This window comes from Pelophylax lessonae, assembly GCF_965119305.1.
Source record: "Pelophylax lessonae genome assembly, chromosome: 3".
In the NCBI taxonomy this organism is placed as follows: domain Eukaryota; kingdom Metazoa; phylum Chordata; class Amphibia; order Anura; family Ranidae; genus Pelophylax; species Pelophylax lessonae.
The window spans coordinates 60,964,089-60,980,077 of record NC_138770.1 but is presented as its reverse complement, the minus strand read 5'-3'; the positions used below and the strand labels follow the sequence as shown (position 1 = coordinate 60,980,077).

The 15,989-nt window shown below is 44.2% G+C and overlaps 1 protein-coding gene across 1 annotated transcript in view; it reads right to left on the bottom strand.

The window, feature by feature from the left end:
* Window positions 1-15,989, bottom strand: part of EFR3B (EFR3 homolog B) — a 340,255-nt gene that overhangs the window by 90,451 nt on the left and 233,815 nt on the right. The window contains exons 7-9 of the mRNA XM_082251134.1: window positions 8,239-8,373; window positions 2,623-2,701; window positions 1,925-2,060 (exon numbers count right to left, since the gene is read on the bottom strand). Coding sequence (XP_082107260.1) covers window positions 1,925-2,060; window positions 2,623-2,701; window positions 8,239-8,373 — 350 coding nt within the window. The remainder of the gene's footprint in view (window positions 1-1,924; window positions 2,061-2,622; window positions 2,702-8,238; window positions 8,374-15,989) is intronic.

The window sequence follows — 15,989 nt, the reverse complement described above, 5'->3', positions numbered from 1 at the left end:
TGATCATGGGCCTCTTGGCTGCATCTCTGATCAGTCTTCTCCTTGTATGAGCTGAAAGTTTAGAGGGACGGCCAGGTCTTCGTAGATTTGCAGTGGTCTGATACTCCTTCCATTTCAATATTATCGCTTGCACAGTGCTCCTTGGGATGTTTAAAGCTTGGGAAATCTTTTTGTATCCAAATCCGGCTTTAAACTTCTCCACAACAGTATCTCAGACCTGCCTGGTGTGTTCCTTGTTCTTCATGATGCTCTCTGCGCTTTAAACGGACCTCTGAGACTATCACAGTGCAGGTGCATTTATACGGAGACTTGATTACACACAGGTGGATTCTATTTATCATCATTAGTCATTTAGGTCAACATTGGATCATTCAGAGATCCTCACTGAACTTCTGGAGAGAGTTTGCTGCACTGAAAGTAAAGGGGCTGAATAATTTTGCACGCCCAATTTTTCAGTTTATTTGTTAACAAAGTTTGAAATATCCAATAAATTTCGTTCCACTTCATGATTGTGTCCCACTTGTTGTTGATTCTTCACGAAAAATTACAGTTTTATATCTTTATGTTTGAAGCCTGAAATGTGGCAAAAGGTCGAAAAGTTCAAGGGGGCCGAATACTTTCGCAAGGCACTGTACATATATATATATATATATATATATATATATATATATATATATATATATATATATATATACATAAAAAGTACAGTAAAACTGCAGGAAAGGGCACTGGGGGGCAATCTAATGTGAATTTATTTTGCATTGTATCAGTGTGTTTGGTGTGTTTTACATTTGAATTTGCCGCCGGTTCCACCCCCCTGCGAACGTCAAGTCGCAGGAGACGGAAGCCGGGGCACAGAGCACCGGGAGGAAGATCCGGCCGCCGCACACTGCCGGGATACATAGCTGGATCCTGCTGACAAGGTAAGCAACCCCTCTACCAGGATCCAGTGATCTTCCTAGCGGTACCCCGAGTGTGGCTCGGGGTTACCGCTTTTAGCACTGAAATTTAACCCTGAACCACACTCGGGAATACCGCTAGGAAGGTTAATATTCTTAAACCTCTGAATGGTACACTGACGCCAGCTCCCTTCACTGCAAGCAGTGGGGAGATCTCTGTTTTGACTTAAAGCGTCACTGCAAGTGTAATTTGGATCACTAATAGCAAGGGGTGCTGGGGTAGGCTGGATGGTCTATTGATGTTGGGAGATCTATTGTTGCTGGAGAGGATCTATTTTTATGATGGTCTATTGTTCCTGGGGAGGTCTATTGTTGCTGGTGGGGGATATATTGCTGTTGGGGGGAGGATCCTATGTTGCTGGGGAGTCAGTTATTGCTGGAATTGATCTACTGTTGAGAGAGGGGTTTACTGCTGCTGGCTACTGGAGAGTCTATTGATGCTGGCTGTTGGGAGATCTGCTGTTGCTGGGATGGTATTTTGTTGTGGGGGTCCATTGTTGCTAGTGGTCTATTGTTGCTGGGGGGGGGGGGGGTCTAATGCTGCTGGCTTCAAGGGATCTATTTTACTGCTTTTCTTGTTATCGATAATAAATTCCATAAAGATTACTTAGCACCACAAAATTATACTTGGCTCTGTATTCTCTAAATAGGGCGGTACTGGGAGATGGGTAGTTGGTGGAACCAAGGGACAGTGCTCGGGGGTGGGTAGGGGGCGGAGACAAGAAGTGACTCAGAAAGGGGGAGTTCCTGCACCTATTCTCTGAGAAAAAAAAGCCCTGTGTAGATCACTAAGATGGGCAAAGTATTCACTGTGAATGGAGGCCCCTAACTTCCCATTCCTATGTCAGTGGTCCCTGGCACAGGAAGTGACAACAATTCCCCATACAGATCTAACCAGCAGTAAAAACTCTCTTCCTTTCTATTATAAACAATATTCTGGATGGTGTTCAGATTTCCATACATACCAACAGGACCCGTGGAAGCTATGACCGCAGCCTCAGACAGGACCTCCACAATCCCTGCTCGTATGGTGGCGGCACTCTTGCTGTTCGCATCCAAGTGGCTGAGCAGCTGCTGGATCACCAGATGGGAGTGCTGGGGCTGCAGAATACATCAAATATACATGAAATGATTATGGTGTTCATGCTATACTGTGGGGTAGTCATTTCATTGGAGGGGCAAAACTGGGATTGGCTCTGCCCCTTATGCAAATGTAGGAATATATAGACATACTAATAGTGAGGTGTGGAAAGTCCACAAACTCTGATCTGTGCAGCAAGCAGAGGTGAAGCCAAGAGATTATACAGAATGCCAGATCCTGCACTGGGTCTGCACAGCAGCTGCTTTCTCTGCAGAGGTCCGAGACACTCCCTGCTGAGTCAGCTTATGCCCTCAGCGCCCTTATAAGATGCTCATGCTTACTGCTGTTTGGAGAGCTCTAGCTCAGATTCAGGGGGTGTGTCAGACACCTGCAGAGACACCATTGCTTCCACATAAAGAGGGATGCAGCATGCTGGCAGTGGAAAGATTTTCTACTCAGGCTGTAGCTGCTTTCTAAGGAAAACAGCTGTATGACTTTGCACACCTTTTGTTTTGATGTGCTTGAAATGTATTTAGCTGATTTAAATGAAAAGTCAAAGGGTTAATATATTAGTTGACCTACCTGTATGGAGTACATGATTATCTTGAAGCATCGCACAGCGAAGACTTTAGGCTCCCACAAGGTATGGTTATCAAGGTGCCTGCAAAACAGGACTCATTGAGGATCATTGCTGCTCTTTAGTAGTGCATATGCTGTACACATGCAGCTCATATACTATGTTTTTTATGTAGCGCATAAACTGATCCAATTGGCTGGGCTGACACGAAACATCAACAGTGTTTAGCCAGCGACTCAGCCGCCACAGGTTGCACACTATTAAAGTGTCCATGTCCATCCTAAATAAGTCATCTATGTGCCTAGCACACACACAGAATGAGCTAAGCCCAAATCTGAATGACTGAAGGCCAAGATCATTAGGCACATGTGCCGCTGCTGCATGAATGACTCATTTAGGGCCAACATGTAAGCATGGATATTATGCAATCAGCGGCGGCTGTGGTGCTGGCTATCCATTGTTGATATTTCATGTTGACCCTGAGCAATGGTGGCGGCCAATAGGGTCTATTTATGCTGTATGTATGCAAACGTAGAACAAATGTTTACATTCATAAAGCGTAAAATATAGTCCATAAATACCGCCTCGTATAAAAATATACACTGTATGCATCTGATGCCTGTGTAAATGAGCCCTAAATCTGAAGAACTAGTCATAGGATTCTAGGGAAAGGTGATTATGGAAGAGACATAATTCAAAGACACCATTTTTAGTGTTCCAGATTACCATATCTTGGAATACTTGTGTGTGGTGCCATGTAGATCATGAGTGAGTTCTTACATTAATACAGCTGCAAGAAAAAGTAGGTGACCCCTTTGGAATGATATGGATTTCTGCACAAATTGGTCATAAAATGTGATCTGATCATCATCTAAGTCACAACAATAGACAATCAAAGTCTGCTTAAACTAATAACACACAAAGAATGAAATGTTGCCATGTTTTTATTGAACACTCCATGTAAACATTCACAGTGCAGGTGGAAAAAGTATGTGAACCCCTAGACTAATGACATCTCCAAGAGCTAATTGGAGTAAGATGTCAGCCAACTGGAGTCCAATCAATGAGATGAGATTGGAGGTGTTGGTTACAGCTGCCCTGCCCTATAAAAAACACACACCAGTTCTGGGTTTGCTTTTCACAAGAAGCATTGCCTGATGTGAATGACGCCTCGGACAAAAGAGCTCTCAGAAGACCTACGATTAAGAATGGTTGACTTGCATAAAGCTGGAAAGGGTTATAAAAGTATCTCTAAAAGCTTTGCTGTTCATCAGTCCATGGTAATACAAATTGTCTATGAATGGAGAAAGTTTAGCACTGCTACTCTCCCTAGGAGTGGCCGTCCTGTAAAGATGACAGCAAGAGCACAGCGCAGACTGCTCAATGAGGTGAAGAAGAATCCTAGAGTGTCAGCTAAAGACTTACAAAAGTCACTGGCAAATGCTAACATCCCTGTTAGCGAATCTACAATATGTAAAACACTAAACAAGAATGGATTTCATGGGAGGATACCACAGAGGAAGCCACTGCTGTCCAAACAAAACATTGCTGAACGTTTACAGTTTGCACAAGAGCACCTGGATGTTCCACCGCAGTACTGGCAAAATATTCTGTGGACAGATGAAACCAAAGTTGAGTTGTTTGGAAGAAACACACAACACTATGTGTGGCGAAAAAGAGGCACAGCACACCAACATCAAAACCTCATCCCAACTGTGAAGTATGGTGGTGGGGGCATCATGGTTTGGGGCTGCTTTGCTGCATCAGTGCCTGGACGAATTGCTATCATCGAAGGAAAAATAAATTCCCAAGTTTGTCAAGACATTTTGCAGGAGAACTTAAGGCCCTCTGTTTACCAGCTGAAGCTCCACAGAAGATGAGTGTTGCAACAGGACAATGACCCAAAGCATAGAAGTAAATCAACAACAGAATGGCTTAAACAGAAGAAAATACGCCTTCTGAAGTGGCCCAGTCAGAGTCCTGACCTCAACCTGATTGAGATGCTGTGGCATGACCTCAAGAAAGCGATTCACACCAGACATCCCAAGAATATTGCTGAACTGAAACAGTTCTGTAAAGAGGAATGGTCAAGAATTACTCCTGACCGTTGTGCACGTCTGATCTGCAACTACAGGAAACGTTTGGTTGAAGTTATTGCTGCCAAAGGAGGTTCAACCAGTTATTAAATCCAAGGGTTCACATACTTTTTCCACCTGCACTGTGAATGTTTACATGGAGTGTTCAATAAAAACATGGCAACATTTCATTCTTTGTGTGTTATTAGTTTAAGCAGACTGTGATTGTCTATTGTTGTGACTTAGATGATGATCAGATCACATTTTATGACCAATTTGTGCAGAAATCCATATCATTCCAAAGGGTTCACATACTTTTTCTTGCAGCTGTATGTAGTAGTCCCAAATATTCATAGAATGAGTTTTATGATATTTACAAAATCTAGGTACTTTCATTTTAGCAGCATTTAATGGAAACGGCAGGATAGATCTCTTGTATGAGCTGGTTGGAAGGTCCGTAGAATAGAAGAAATAAGTCCAAGCACCAGGGGAGGGTGTAGAGCCAGAAATTTCCTCTACAATGTGTCTTATTATCCTCCACTGATGGGCTGACAGCCAATCAGAATTAGAGCCCAGAACTAAGCACTTAGTTCCTTTTGGCCCCATATTTTCTTGATCAAGATCCCCATGAGCAGAGAGCTGGTGACTGTCAATCTCTTCACCTCAAGTGCTCACTGGAGTGCTGGGCTGGGGAGGGGGGTGAGAGTGGCTGGCTCAGGCTCTCAGTGGCTGGCTGAGAGGCTGAGCCAGGTGCCGGTCCAGGCTCCTGGATGGATCCCGACACTGTGAAGTCAGCTGACAGCGGGCTTCAGCCTGCTGTCAGCTAAAAACGGGTTACAGGAGTGCAGAACGAACCGCACTCCTGTGATCCATGGAAGTACACCCACACAAGCTTTGGCTGTACTTCTACTTCAAAGCTAAACTCCCCAATGCAGCCACCACTCACTGGACACAGGAGAGCCAGAGCTGTGGGATCACCTGCCTGGAGGTGCCCACATCTTTTTTTTATATAGTTAGGTTGAAAAAAGACACAAGTCCATCCTGCTTAACCAATAAAAACAGTAAAGAAAACCCAACCATACAATCCCATATACACAATCCTTTACCCGCAGTTGATCCAGAGGAAGGCGAAAAACCCCAGCAGAGCATGAGCCAATTTGCTACAGCAGGGGAAAGAAATTTCTTCCTGATCCCCGAGAGGCAATCGGATATTCCCTGGATCAACTTTACCTATAAATATTAGTACCCATTTATATTATGTACATCCAGTAAAGATTCCAGGACTTTTCTAAAGCAATCTAGTGAGCTGGCCAGAACCACCTCTGGAGGGAGTCTATTCCACATTTTCACAGCTCTTACTGTGAAGAAACCTTTCCCTATTTGGAGACGAAATCTGTTTTCCTCTAGACGTAAAGAGTGCCCCCTTGTCCTCTGCGTTGACCTTAAAGTGAATAACTCAACACCATGTTCACTATATGGACCCCTTATGTATTTATACATGTTGATTATATCCCCCCCTTAATTTCCTCTTCTCAAGAGAATAAATTCAGTTCCTCTAATCTTTTCTCATAGCTGAGCTCCTCCATGCCTCTTATCAGTTTGGTTGCCCTTCTCTGCACTTTCTCCATTTCCTCGATATCCTTTTTAAGAACTGGTGCCCAAAACTGAACTGCATATTCCAGATTAGTCTTACTAATGATTTGTACAGGGGCAAAATGATATCTCTCTCTCTGGAGTCCATGCCTCTGTTAATACAAGAAAGGACTTTGCTTGCTTTGGAAACAGCAGCTTGGCATTGCATGCTATTATTAAGCTTATGATCTACCAGAACACCCAGATCCTTCTCCTCTATGGATTCCCCCAGTTCCTTCTTCACTATCCATTCCCCCAGTTCCTTCTTCACTATGGATTCCCCCAGTTCTACTCCGCCTAGTATGTATGATACATGCATATTCTTAGCCCCCAAGTACATAACTTTATATTTATTAACATTAAGCCTCATTTGCCACATAGTTGACCAATGAAACCGTGCATTGAGCTCAGCTACATAGGTTAGGTTAAGTTAGGCCAGGTAGGTACAAGAAGAGGGAGGGAACATATTTAACCTCCCTGGCGGTATGATTCTTTTGGATTTTAGGTGCTGAAAGCGGTACCATTATTTTAGGTGCTGAAAGCATGTAATTCTTGTGAATGAGCAGCCCAAACCAACTGTATACATTTATTATACATATTATATATATATATATGTATGTATACATATATTATGTATACATATATTTTATATATATTATATATATATATATATATATATATATATATATATATATATATATATATAATGTATACAGTTGGTTTGGGCTGCTCATTCACAAGAATTACGTGTGTATATATATATATATATACGTGTATATATATATATATATATATATACATATATATGTATATATATATATATAATATGTGTGTGTGTGTATATATATATATGTATATGTGTATATATATATATATATATATATATATATATATATATACTGTATATATATGTATATATATATATATATATATATATATACATATATTTACATAAAAAGTACAGTAAAACTACAGGAAAGGGCACTGGGGGGCAATGTAATATGATTTTATTTTATTTTGAACGATATCAGTGTGTTTGGTGCATTTTACATTCGAATTTGCCGCCGGTTCCACCCCCCGGCGGACGTCACGTCGCCGGAGACGGAAGCCGGGGCTCGCAGACGATTGGGAGGAAGCTCCGCCGCCGCACACCGCTCGCAGTCTTCGCTGGATCCCGGAGAAAAGGTAAGTAAAACCTCCTCCAGTATCCAGCGATCTTCTTAGCGCTACCCCGAGTGTGACTCGGGGTTACCGCTTTTGGCACTAAAACCTTACCCCGAGTCACACTCGGGAATACCGCTAGGAAGGTTAAGCACAGTGAGTGTTAGCCTGAAATTCTACTTTAAATAATCCTTACAGATAATGTCCCTTCCCCAGTCTGTGACTGAAGAGCAGCAGCAGGCAGATTAGCTCATCTCTCTGCTCAGTCAATCTGCTCCCTGCACCTATAAGCATGCTACATGTCAGCACAGATGACCTCCCTCCCTTCATCTGCCTGGCTTAGTCAGATATACACAGTGCTTGCAAACTGTAGTGTCCATTAAAACACTCTGCTACCCCCCCCCCCCCCACAGCTAATGATAAGTGGATATAAACTCATTTCTCTGTCACCCTGCCCTCTCCTCCTATCAGCATGCTCCCTGTTAAGAGCACAAGAACTGGGACTGCAAGATGGTGATACCAGTCAAATTCCGATATTTACTCTGCCTGTATTTAACAATGTATTAATAAATGCAGAGCTGCAATATTTTGCTTCATCCCCATCAGGCAATATCAGCCCTCCCTATTTCAGAACGTAAAATCTTAACAGGTTGAATGTAGAGGTCTAAGTGGCTTTGCCACTACAAACTACTGAAATGCTTGCAACAAACAGAATTTCCTCAGAAGCAGACAGAGGACTGGTGGGGTGCTTACATGACAACAGGCTTGATGGCGTTCTTGATGTTTCCGTAGGCTGCTCTACCCAGCAGTTCCCTCAGACATCTCTCCGCCAGCTCTGCTGGATTCTCCTTCTCCTTTTCTGTGCTCTGCAGTGGCGATGGAGAGCGGCTGCAATTATAAAACATGTGTCATGCACAGCCTCAAAATGACCACAAGATGGCAACCTAAACAAACACAAAAACTGCACTGTGGTTCTGAAGAACACTGAACTATTGCTGTATAATAATTAAAGGCAGTGTGTGAGTCTGAATGAGGGCCAGATGTGGCCCCCAATCTACTAGTCAAACATTAACTATAAGTAAATATTCAGTATCTGGTATACTCATTTATGACAGAGCGGCTTTTTCTTTGTGATTGGAGGAATTATAGTAAAACTGGATTTTTGATTTACCGTAAAATCATTTTCTCTGAAGTTCATTGACAGACGCAGCTCTATATTCTTCTTGACCATTGGGTTATGCTGTCCCCTACAGGAGTAGGACACTAGGCAGGAAAAAGCTTTACCACGCCTATGGGGCCGTCCCTTCAGGCATAACCCCACACACTCTGCTATAGGCTTGTTTTGTTGCAAGCAGTGTTTAGAATATAAAAAACCCATACACTCATAATTAGAGGGGCGGGTGCTGCGTCTGTTAATGAACTTCAGAGAAAAGGATTTTACGGTAAGTAAAATAATCCAGTTTTCTCTATCGTTCATTGACAGACGCAGCTCCATATTCTTCTTGACCATTGGGTTATGCTGCCCCCTACAGGAGTAGGACACTAGGCAGGAAAAAGCTTTACCACGCCTATGGGGCGGGCCGTCCCTTCAGGCATAACCCCACACACTCTGCTATAGGCTTGTTTTGTTGCAAGCAGTGTTTAGAATAAAAAAAAAAAAACATACACTCATAATTAGAGGGGCGGGTGCTGCGTCTGTTAATGAACTTCAGAGAAAAGGATTTTACGGTAAGTAAATAAATCCAGTTTTCTCTATCGTTCATTGACAGACGCAGCTCCATATTCTTCTTGACCATTGGGTTATGCTGCCCCCTACAGGAGTAGGACATTAGGCAGGAAAAATCTTTACCACGCCTATGGGGCCGTCCCTGCAGGCGTACATCCACACACTCTGCTATAGGCTTGTTTTGTTGCAAGCAGTGTTTAGAAGGGAAAAAACCCCATACACTCATAATTAGAGGGTCGGGTGCTGCGTCTGTCAACGAACATCAGAGAAAGGGATTTTACGTCAAAAATCCAGTTTTCTCCATCGTTCATTGACAGACGCAGCACCATATTCTTATTGACCATTGGGACGTCCCAAAGCAGTATCATGAGGGGTGGGAAAACAACGCAGAAAAGAATGTAATTCCCCAAAGGCTAAACCAGTGAACAAGGAGCTCAAGCAGGAACAACTGGAGCTCACCTAGAAACAATATACACCCTCAAAGAGAAAAATTTCTCTTTTACACAGCAGCCTGCAAAACCTTGCGGCCAACAGAAGAATCCGAGGATGACAACACATCTACTTCGGAGAATTTTGTGAACGCGTGCACAGGCGACCAAGTTGCCGCCTTGCAAACTTGTATTTCTGACACCGGATGGTGAAAAGCCCAAGAGGCACTCAGTGCCCTAGTAGAAGAATGCGCCTTTACCGGGAAAGGAGGAACCTGACCCTTCAATGAATAGGCCTGCCTATAACCATCTGCCTGATCCATCTGGATATGGTCGCAGCAGAGGCAGCCAATCCCTTTGGAGGTCCTTCCGTGAGGACAAAGACAGAGTCTAATTTCCTGAAAGATTCAGTAACCGCCAGGTAAACCCTAACTGCCCGAATCACATCCAAAGAATTAGTGATCAACCGCTATCGTTTTTTTATTGCCGATACCAATATTTTGGTCATCGCATATCGGTATCGGTTTTCGTAAATTAAAAAATGTTTTGTTTTTTTTGACAGTTACTCTTGTGAAGGGGTCTGAGGGTCCAAAAGACCCCAAAACACCTCCTCTGCACTTAACCACTTGCTGACCGCCGCAAGTACATATACTGCGGCAGTCAGCCCCTCCTGGGCAAAGTAACATACCGGTACGTCACTCGCCCACAAGCCAATAGGGGGCGAGCGCGCGCCGCCAAAGGCTTGCTCCCGCCCCCACTCGTTCCCTGACATCCCTGTGCGAGTGACCGGTGGCTCCGATGTCCGCCGGTCACTCGCGATCTCCCGCTGGACAGGGAGAAAGGCAGGCGGCTGATGTAAACAAAGCCGTCTTTCATTCTCCCTGGTGTAACTGCAGAGATCATACGATCCTGCTATGTAGGATTGTATGTCTCTGTGGTTACATCAAAAGCCACGCCCCTTGACAGAAGCACGCCCCTAGGGATACATTTAACCCCTGGATCCCTAATAAAGTTAACCCCTTCCCTGCCAGTGTCATTTTTACAGTAACAGTGCATATTTATAGCACTGATTACTGTAGTAATGTCACTGGTACCCCCAAAAGCATAAAAAATGTCAGTCAGGGGTCCGATCTGTCCGCCGCAATGTCACATGAAAAAAAAAAAAAAAAAAATCGCAGATCGCTGCCATTATTAGTTAAAAAAAAAGCAATACAAATGACATAAATCTTTCCCGTAGTTAGTAAACGCAATAACTTTTGCACAAACCAATCAAAATCCGCTTCTTGCGATTTTTTTTTAGCAAAAACATGTAGCAGAAAACAAATTGGCCTAAAATGTTAGAAAATTTTGATTTTTACATTTTTTTTTGAGAATTTCACATAAAAAAACGTGAAAAATATTATTATTTTTTCAAAATTGTCGCTCTTTTTTTGTTTATAACGCAAAAAGTAAAAATCGCACAGGTGATCAAATACCAAAGAAGAAAGCTCTGTTTGTGGGAAAAAAAGGACGTCAATTTCATTAGGGTACAGCATCGCACGACCGCGTAATTGTCCGTTAAAATCACGCAGTGCCGAATCGCAAAATAGGCCCTGGTCTTTCAGCAGCCAAATCCTCCGGGGCTTAAGTGGTTAAAAACATTCAAAATGCCAGGTTTGGCTGATTTTTTATTTTCAATAGATTTTTATTGAGTTTGACAAGTAAACAAGGGTAAACAGCCAAGTGAACAAAATAAAGCAGTACATATGGGTCACAGCGTAACTGGCATGGCAGAAAGATAAATCAACTACACATAACAGCATAACAAACAGACTAATACAGGTGAGTGAACACGTCCACAAGAAGTCTGCCACCGCTCCCCGGGCACCCCAAGGGGAACAAACTGTGCCCCGAGAGGATGACATAAGACAGATCAATACAGGTTCACAGACCTCGGATACGTACAATCTTACAACCAAAGAATTAATCAACATGCTCAGATTGCATAACCAGGAGCATAAATTCAACCCAAACGCTTAGGTAGAACCCTTGGGTGAGACATAGGCTGGAAAGGCAAAATGGTGGGAAGGATAGATAAAGGGGAACAGGAATGAAGGTGAGGGAGAGTGGTTTGGCTGTTTTGAGTGCTGTAATTTTTTTGAATTTGGCACCCGGAAGAGTCATGACATCACTTCCAGGTTTATTACATGGAGACCTGATCAGAGCCGAATGCGGCTTTGATCGGGTGTTCTTCTCTTTGGCGGCCGTGATTCCAGTAAAAGAATCGCAAGCTTTTAGGGAACCGGCTGACAGAAAGGCGGAGGCTGTGGCCCGCAGTATGTTCACCGTGGCTGGCTCGGCACTCAGATCGATCTTCACCATTGCCTGGTGTCACAAACTCTGACCTAGTGGGCTAAGTTTTTACGCTGTGACCTGGAGGGTGAGCAGCTCCCTGCCTTTGCTGAGCTGGTGGACCAGATGGTCCAGGGGCTGCAGTTTATCTGTGATGCCTCTTTGGATGCGGCTCCCCTGATTTCTAGATTGTTTCGGCAGTGGTCCTTAGGCGTGTTTTGTGGCTCAAATTTTGGTCTGTGGACCAGACCTCTAAAAAAACCTTAACTGATTTTCCTTTTCAAAGAGATCACCTGTTTGGAGCTACCCTGGATGACATCAGTAAGTCTCACAGAGGGGAAAAGCACCTTTCTTCCGCAGGCTAGTAAGAGTAAAGTACCTTGTCACAGACGTGGCCATTCCTACTTGGCTCACGGGAAGTTTTTTCATCCCTGATAAGGGTTCAAAGCCTTTCAAGGCCTCTTCAGGAGGAGCCAAGTGACCTTGGCCTGGCAATTCCAAAGCAGTTTCTCCAGACTAGCAGACATCTTCTACATTAAGGTGCGCCCTCACCTGTGCCTGGGGTGGGGGGACGTCTTCACTGGTTTCCGGGCCCGTGGAACTCCTTGGTGCCAGACAAGTGGGTCCACAAAGGTATACGGTCCGGCTACAAGATCAAGTTTCGTTCTTACCCTCCGGGGAAGGATCTTTTCTTCCAATGTGCGTCTGTCCCTGGACTGATTGCAAGCAAAGTTTGGGGCGGTGCAAGACCTGTTGCTTCAAGAGGTCATTGTTCCGGTTCCAACTTCAAAACGTTTTCAGGGGTTTTATTTAAACCTGAAGGTAAGGTGCCTCCAATTCTTGCCAAGGGAAAAGGCTGGTGGTACCCATACCTAAACAAATATGTTACCGGACTAAAGATATCAGATAAAGGAGGGTAAAAAAAATAAAGCATAAAATACCACCTGAGGGGGGAAGGGGGCTTTGCAGTGGGAGAACATGGAGCCCAGATTTGGTTTTAATTATACAGGATGCAATCTGGTACCAAATGGTGCCCTTTATTATAATGCTGATCTTTGCTTAACCCCTGCCCACCCAGTCCCGGGTTAACAGGGTCTTTACACCTAGGGGGCAGCCAGGACGGGCCACTGTGATTGGCTGTCACAGTGGTCACATGATCGGGAGTCAGTCTCGCTAGCTGAAGATCATTAGTGGAGATTGGGAGCTGTCTATGACAGATTGGTCACTGTGTTGGAAGCAGGCAGTGAGCGTGCTCTCAGCAAAGAAACCTCTGCTGCCCATGAACACGTGTGGTGTGTGGGTGTTAAAGCCCACCCTTATCTCCACCTTATACTCCTCCTGTGAGAAAGCTTCCAGCGTTGGATAGACAGCACATGCAATGCATGAGAGCCTGAATGGCTTGCAGTACCTCTTCCCCCACTCTCAGTCACAGATTACAGGGGGGTGATATTAAAGCAGAACACCAGACGCATTTTTTTGTCATTAGTTTGGAGTAGAGTTGAATATTTATGCAGGTTTTTATTTTAGTTTGTAACTTTAATAGGGAGGTTTCCCATCACTTCCTGCCCTGTGACCCCTGTACAAGAAGGGAGTGAGGGGTTGTCACTGGGGCAGGAAGACACAGACAGGAATTACAACATTGTCTGAAGCTCTAATCCTTCCCTGCTGTACTAAATATGATTTTTGCTTTTTGTCTGTGCCAACGTTGGGGGAGATTTCCCTTCACTTCCTGTCTAGGCAGAAGCATGATGAAATCCCCACCAATAGGGGCTCCGATAGTAGCAGGAACCTAACAGAAGTTAAAACTCTTCTCTGCTCTAAAATATAATTTTGTTTCTTACCATAAAACTCTTTCATTTATTGAGTAGCACAACTGTTGATAAAAGATAAACCATTTACAAGTGGACTATAGTGCCGGCTCCTGTAGATGGCATTATAACCCGCTTGTATATGGTAGATCTTTAATCAGCAGTTGCGTCTCTCAATGAACAAAAGAGAAAAATGGATTTTTGTAAAATCTTACCGTAAAATCCTTTTCTCTTAGCTCATTGACAGACGTAGTCCTCGGTGATACACCACCTTCGGGTTATGTTGCCTCCACAGGAGCAGGACTAGACAGGAAATTAAAAAGCTCTGGCCACACCCTAGGGGCAGTCCCAGAGGGTATATCCTCTCTCTCTCTGCCTCAGCAAATCAGTTATGTGAAAAAGCAGTCTTTAGAGATTTTAACCCAACTCAAAAAAACAGAGGGGCGGGGACTACGTCTGTCAATGAGCTAAGAGAAAAGGATTTTACGGTAAGATTTTACAAAAATCCATTTTTCTCTAGCGCTCATTGACAGACGTAGTCCTCGGTGATACACCACCTTCGGGACGTCCCAGAGCAGTATCACAACTGAGGGGTGGGAAAATGAAATCAAATCCCAATCTAGAAGGCCCAACAGGTGCCAACTAGAAGTTTACAATGCTCATCCTTAATGATGAGACTCAACAAAAGAGAGAAAAAATTTTTCTTTTTTTTTTTTTTTTCAAACAGAAAAAAACCCTCGAGGTAGACCACCGGTCTCCTCAAATTGCGGCCTGCAAAACCTTGCGGCCAAATGAGGCATCCGCCGATGCCGTCACATCAATTTTATAGAATTTTGTAAAGGTATGTACCGACGACCAAGTGGCCGCCTTACATACCTGGACCACTGACGCCTGATGGCGAAAGGCCCAGGAAGTACTGAGCGCTCGAGTGGAGTGCGCCCTAATAGGGAACGGAGGACTCTGACCCTTAATAGAATAAGCCTGTACCACCGTTTGTCTAATCCATTTGGCAATGGTCGTGGCAGATGCAGGCAAACCCTTTCTGGGGCCATCCGTAATCACAAAAAGTGAATCCGTCTTACGGAATGATTCCGTAGCTTTCAGGTATACCCTGATTGCCCGAACCACATCTAAGGAATGCAACGCATGTTCCCGATGATGCTTGGGCTGAGGACACAAGGAAGGTAGTACAATATCTTCATTCAGATGAAAATCTGAAACCACCTTAGGAAGAAAAGATGGCTTAGGATGAAGTACTACCTTATCCCTATGAATCACTAGGTATGGGGACTGGCATGATAATGCAGCCAGTTCTGACACCCTGCGAGCAGAAGTAATAGCCACCAAGAAGGCCACCTTCTGGGATAAAGTAAGCAAGGGAATCTCCCTGATGTTTTCAAAGGGAGGTTTCTGTAGAACCGACAAAACAAAATTAAGATCCCAGGGCGGTAAGGGCGCGCGGACTGGAGGAGCCAGGTGCCGCACCCCCTGGATGAAATTCCGCACCAAGGATTTGGTAGCTAAAGGCTTCTGAAAGAAGATTGCTAATGCTGAAACTTGACCCTTGATGGTGCTCAAGGCTAGCTTCTGCTCAACCCCTTGTTGCAAAAAGGCCAATATTCAAGACACCGAATAGGTACGTGGAGGAAATCCTAAAGATTCGCACCACGCAATATAAGTCTTCCATGTGTGATAATAGACTTTGCTGGAAGTCGCTTTCCTTGCTTTAATAAGGGTAGGAATGACTGAAGTAGACAAACCTCTGTCCTTCAGTGCTTGGGTCTCAATGGCCAGGCCATTAAAACCAGCGACTGTAAAGCACGAAGGTAAATTGGTCCTTGAAACCACAGACACTCCCTGAGACGAAGTTCCCACGGAACGTCTGCGACTAACATGTCCAAGTCGGCCAGGCCGGCTTGAGGAGGCCAGCCTAGAATTTCTAGGACCACTGGCGCTGATTGGATCTGAACCAGGCGTCCCTAGAGCTATCTGGCCCCGACCATCCGAGAAAGTCTGGTCGTTTTCTGTTCCCACACATTTATCAGATACCTGATAGTTATCAGGAAAGGTGATCTTTTCTGGTTGAACCTCAGGGACCGAAGTCACCCGACTAGAGGCTACTTGGCCTATCTGGTCAACCAGATCCGATTCCTGTGAGGTATCGGGACTAATCTTAGGAAAAGGTAAAGGAAAAGATCTATTCAGGGAACG